Consider the following 5,642-nt stretch of genomic DNA (forward strand, 5'->3'; position numbering starts at 1 on the left):
GAAATCGACAGTGCAAATTTCGGTTCCCACAACGATCTAGTGATTGCTACTAGAAATGATAAATCCTAAGGTGCAGGGCGTTCCAACAGTTTGGTTGTATTTTACCTTGGATATCTTGCAGCCTGTATGCGCCTGCTCCTCGTACCTCGATTATCTAGTAGGGCCCTCCCATGCGGGGGATAGTTTTCCAGTTCTTTTCTCTGGTCGTCGTAGAACCGAGTCTCCTTGCTGAAAGGTTCTGGTCCTGACTTTCTTGTTGTAGGTTTTGGCTACTTCTTGTTGATATGCCCGATTTCTTAGTTGAGCGGCTTCTCTCTTTTCGTCGAGTAGGTCGAGGCTCAGCGACATTAACTCTAGGTTCTCCTCCTGAGAGGTGGTTTCTTAGATCGTGGCCTTCACGTGCATTTCGGTTGGGATTATTGCCTCTGACCCGTATACCAGGGCATAGGGCGTTTCCTGGGTTGCCGTCTTTGGAGTTGTTCGGTAGGCCCAGAGAACTCCGTGTAGTTCCTCTGCCCAATTCCCCTGTGATCCTTCCAATTCCTCTGCCCAACTCCGCTTGTCCGTTGGACTGGGGATGTTGGGGTGTAGCAAAAGAAAGTTTGATGCCCCAGTCTTTGTAGAATTCCTTGAAATTATGACTTGTGAACTAGGGGCCGTTGTCTATGACGATTTCTTCTGGAACCCCGAACCGTGTGATCACATGTATCCATATGAACTTTCTGATCTGGAGGTCGGTTGTTCTGCTGAGTGCCTCTGCTTCGACCCATTTTGAGAAGTAATCTGTTACCATTAGGATGAAGACTTTCTGCCCGGTGATGTGGGGAATTTTCCTACTATGTCCATGCCCCATTTTCTGAAGGGCCATGGCGAACTTATGGACTTGAGGTTTTCCGGAGGTAGCCTGGGGATTGGGGCGTGTCTTTGGCATTTGTCGCAGATTCTAGCCTTCTTGTTAGCTTCTTCCGCCATTGTTGGCCAATAATAGCCTGCTCTCTTAGCTTTCAGCACCAGGCTCCTCTTGCTGGAATGAGATCCGCAATCTCCTTCATGTAGTTCGACCAGGATTCTAGCTGCTTCACGGGGCGTGACACACCTCAGGTATGGACCGGCGAATGAGCTGCGATACAATACTTCCTGAGATAGACAATATCTAAAGGCCTGTTTCTTGATTTTCCTGCTTTCATTGCGATTTTCGGGGAGGATATCGTCTTTGAGATACCGAACTATGGGGTCATCCAGGTTTCTTCTTCCTTGATGGCAGAGACCTCTCCGTTTGACGGTTCTAGGGTGGCCAGCGATTGCAACACTAATACTGGGATGCTCATTTGAGTCTGCGTCTGGAGGGCCGACTCTACGTTAGCCAGAGCGTCGGCCTGTGAATTCTGCTCCCTGGGGATCTGCGTGAGTTTACAACTTTTAAACTTGCTCGTGAGGCGCTGAGCGACTGCCAGATATTGGATCATGCTGTCGTCTTTGGCTTGATATTCTCCTTGCACCTGGTTGATAATTAGCTGGGAGTCACTATAGACTTGGATATTTTTGGCACCTAGCTGGTGGGCGAGCGATAGTCCTGCAATCAAGGCCTCGTACTCACTTTCACTGTTCGTTGCTTTGAAGTTACACCTTACGGCTCTTGAGGCCATGTTTCCTGTTGGCGATGTGAGCACGATCCCCACTCCTGTTCCTCGAATGTTGTTGGAGCCGTCTACATGCAAGACCCATTCTCCTTCTTCGTCGGCCTCTTTCTGGAGGCGTACCTCCTGTTCGAGAGCCGGGATTAGATCTGGAGAGAACTCAGATACAAAGTCTGCTAGGACCTGGGATTTTATTGCTGTGGCCGGCCTGAAGATCATGTCGTATTCCCCTACTCGACTGCCCATTTTGCTAGTCTTCCGGAGACCTTGGGATTATGTATAACCAACTTTATAGGGAACGAGGTGACGACCACAATCGGATGTGCTTGGAAATAGGGTCGTAGTTTCCAAGCGGTGATCATCAGAGCTAGGGCCAGCTTCTCTAGATGACTGTAGTGAGTTTCCGCGTCTAAGAGGGCTTTGCTTACGTAGTAGATTGGTAGCTGCTTGGTCTCCTCTTCCCGGACGAGGACGGCGCTGACTGCATGCTCCGAGACAGCAAGGTACAACAGCAAGTCTTCGTCATGCAAGGGTTTGAACAAGAGGGGAGGTGTGGTAAGATAGGTTTTGAGCTCCTCAAGGACTGATTCACACTTCTCGGTCCATTCGAAATCCTTTGGCTTTTTAAGGGTTTCAAAGAAGGCATGGGATTTGTCGGAGAGCCTGGAGATGAATCTGCTTAAGGCTGCCATCCTGCCGGTCAGTTTCTGTACTTCCTTCACATTTCTTAGGGAAGGGATGGAATGGATAGCCCTGATCTGGTCCGGATTGGCTTCTATGCCCCGGTGGGTTACGATGTACCCTAGGAACTTTCCGGAGCTGACGCCGAACGAGCACTTAGCTGGGTTGAGTTTCATGTTATACTTGCGAAGGGTAGAGAAATCTTGTTGTAGGTGCGAGATATGGTCTTCCGCCTCTAGATATTTCACTAGCATATCATTGATGTAGACCTCCATGGTTTCTCCTATTTGGTCTGCGAACATCATATTTACCAGCCTTTGATACGTTGATCCGGCGTTCTTCAATTCGAAGGGCATGACCTTGTAGCAATAGATTCCTCGGAGTGCATAAGTATTTGGTTGTAGCCGGAGAAAGCATCCATGAAACTCATTAGCTGATGCCCCGTCGTGGCGTCGACCAGCTTGTCGATATGTGGCAGAGGGAAATGATTCTTTTGGCAAGACTTGTTAAGATCTGTAAAGTCGATGCATACTCGCCACTTTCCGTTCTTCTTCTTCACCACGAGAACGTTAGCCAGCCACTCGGGATACTGGACTTCTGGGATGAACACCGCGTTTAGTAGATTCTTGACTTCTTCATTGATTATGACGTTCCTTTCTGGAGCAAACTTTCTCCGTTTCTGTCTTACAGGCTGGTGCAAGGGGTCCACTTGCAGCCGGTTGATATACCTTGGATTTGACCCGTTTTCATCCATGGTATATAGGTGTTTTACTATATATATATCTATGTTTTCTACTTTTCTATGTATGTTTTCAGGTTCAGGTGCATTTCGGAGTAAAGCTATGACTTTGGAGCATTTTGGAGCTTAGAGGATATTTCACCCGAGCTGACCATGTAGAGGTCGACGAGAGGAAGAACAATCGATCGATGCGCATCCAGTGCTATCGATCGACACCAAGAGATGCCTCAACAGATGAAGATTAATATCGATCGATGTACACAAGTACCATCGATCGATGTCGAGACATTGGACACGCGAAATTTTGGATCCAGCGGACTTAAAGCCCAAGGCCAAGCCAAATTACGAAAATGCCCTGATGAGTTTTTAACCTAGTAGATTATATACTGCCCAAGTGTTTTGACGGCAAAGTAGAGCTTTTTGTTACAGTTTTACTTTGAGAGAGAAGAGAGAGTTTTGGAGAGAAGATCACTTGTGATTGGAACCCCTTGTTTTCATTTCTTTTCATCTATACTATGAATTTCCATTTCTTCATTGTTATGAATTGCTTTGCTATGTCTGAGTAGTTCAATTACTAGATCCAGGGTTCAGATAGGTTTGTGGGATTATCCCCAAACTATAAATCTACCTTGTTGTGATATTCATGATAGATTTGTATTCATTGCATGTTTTAGCCTTGCTAACTAAAACTTGATCATAGGATTGCATACTCAAACACTCTTGTTATCCCATCCTGACATATATCTATCATATTAGGACTGCTAGAGAGGGCTAACCGCCAATTTAGTATCTTAATAGGGCATATCATACTCGCGCATAGGCCTGGCTAGAACCCGTCGATCGATGTCCTCAACTGACTATCGGTCGACGTAGGCAAAGGTGTATCGGTCGACGTCCCAATAGGACCATCGATCGACAATCTTTCGTTGTCAACATATTAACCGTTGATCACTGAGTTAAGCGGTTGAGCTCTAACATATCATGCATGCAACAAATAGGGATCTATAGATATTATAATCTCCAACACCTAAATAGTGGCCCTGCATCTAATATCATTTCCAATCAAGTTAAATTTACTATTTACTTCGCTTGTTACTATTGCTATTTCATTTAAACATTTACAACCCTTAGAATTAATAAACACTAGATTTAATTGTTCCCTAGCTCCTTGTGGATTCGATCTCTAAGTACTACATCTGAACCTCTTTTGATGAGAGTAACACTCCTTAGGATAATTTGAGTGGTATCGAATTTGGCGCCGTTGCCCGGGAGCTTTGATCACCATTAGATTTAGTTTTATTGATTCTTATTCTTTTCTCTACCCCCTTTCTAACATAATCTTTTTCTTGTCTTTTCAGGTGCATGCCCAGCGGTACCAGAAGCAACAAGGAGAAATACTTGCTGTTCTCAGACGATCCTGCTCACTTGGAATGCACCATCCGTAGAGGTCAACGTTCCACATCGCTCGACGCAACAACTTCGTCGTGGATCGATATTCACAACCAACCGTCGACCGACACCAGACCTTCATCGTCGATCGATCCTAATCGTTCGACAACGATCGATATTACACCGCGTACGTCGATCGATACCGTGTCGTCAAAAATGTAAATATTATTATTCTAACACAGGACGAGAACGGAAACCTGTATGACCAGAACAATCATCTGCGTAATGCAACAGGTCAGAAAATAGACGCTCAGGGGAATGTAATCCCTGATGCTGATGCAACAGGAGCTGCTCAACCTGTAGACGAGGACGCTCGATCGAAACCACTGGCCGACAACAATCGCCCAGAAGAGTACTATTCCAATAGATCAGCTATTCGACTTTCGGAGATCCAGAAGCAGAATTTCAAGCTGAAACCTCAATACTACACTCTCGTGTCGCAGATACCCTACTATGGGTTACCGCACGAGCATCCTATGGACCATCTATAACGGTTCGAGGATTTAATCGCTGCTATTCAGATGGAAGCAGTCCCCGAAGATTACCTGTTGTGCAAGCTCTTCAGATACACGATGAATGGAGAAGCGATGCACTGGCTTAGGCAGCAACCCACAGGATCCTTAACATCCTGGGCCGACATCAAGAATGCTTTCTTACGAAACTTCTTCGATGCGTCGCGTGCTGAAGAACTTCGGAACAAAATTTCCACATTCTCGTAGGAGGCTGGAGAGTCCTTCAAAGATGCGTGGATTAGATTTAGGTTCTTCCAGCGAGACTGTCCACACCACGGATTTAACGAAGTGCAGCTGCTAAGCACTTTCTTCCGAGGTCTCGCCTTACAGTATCAAATGGCACTTGATACGGCGAGTGAAGGAAACTTCACTACTCGGAATCCGTTAGAAGCTGTGAGAATTATCGAAAACCTTGCTAACAGCAGCAGCACCAAAAACACTGACTCTGAACGGAAGAAGTCTGTAGCCTCTATCGGGAAGGAACAGATTTGCGAAGTAAGAGCTAAGTTAGATGTGGTGCACGAGCTTCTTAGGAAGCAAGTCTGTTTAGCTGAAGGAAAAGTAGCAGAAACGGAAGGAGAAGAAAATGTGAACTACATCGGAGGTACCGGATTCCAGAAATTT

At 46.0% G+C, this 5,642-nt stretch overlaps 1 protein-coding gene and 1 non-coding gene across 2 annotated transcripts; both read right to left on the reverse strand.

Moving 5' to 3' along the window:
- Positions 1–1,226: 1,226 nt before the first annotated feature.
- On the reverse strand, positions 1,227–1,856 carry LOC108870597 (uncharacterized protein Mb2253c-like). Its single transcript, XM_018656110.2, has one exon. The coding sequence runs from the start codon at positions 1,854–1,856 to the stop codon at positions 1,227–1,229; it is 630 nt and encodes a 209-aa protein (XP_018511626.2).
- A 3,337-nt stretch (positions 1,857–5,193) lies between these two features.
- LOC117128709 lies at positions 5,194–5,299 on the reverse strand. Its single transcript, XR_004452103.1, has one exon. It is a non-coding gene; the product is annotated as a small nucleolar RNA R71 (small nucleolar RNA).
- Between the last annotated feature and the right edge of the window lie 343 nt (positions 5,300–5,642).

This window comes from Brassica rapa, chromosome A09, assembly GCF_000309985.2.
Source record: "Brassica rapa cultivar Chiifu-401-42 chromosome A09, CAAS_Brap_v3.01, whole genome shotgun sequence".
Lineage (NCBI taxonomy): Eukaryota > Viridiplantae > Streptophyta > Magnoliopsida > Brassicales > Brassicaceae > Brassica > Brassica rapa.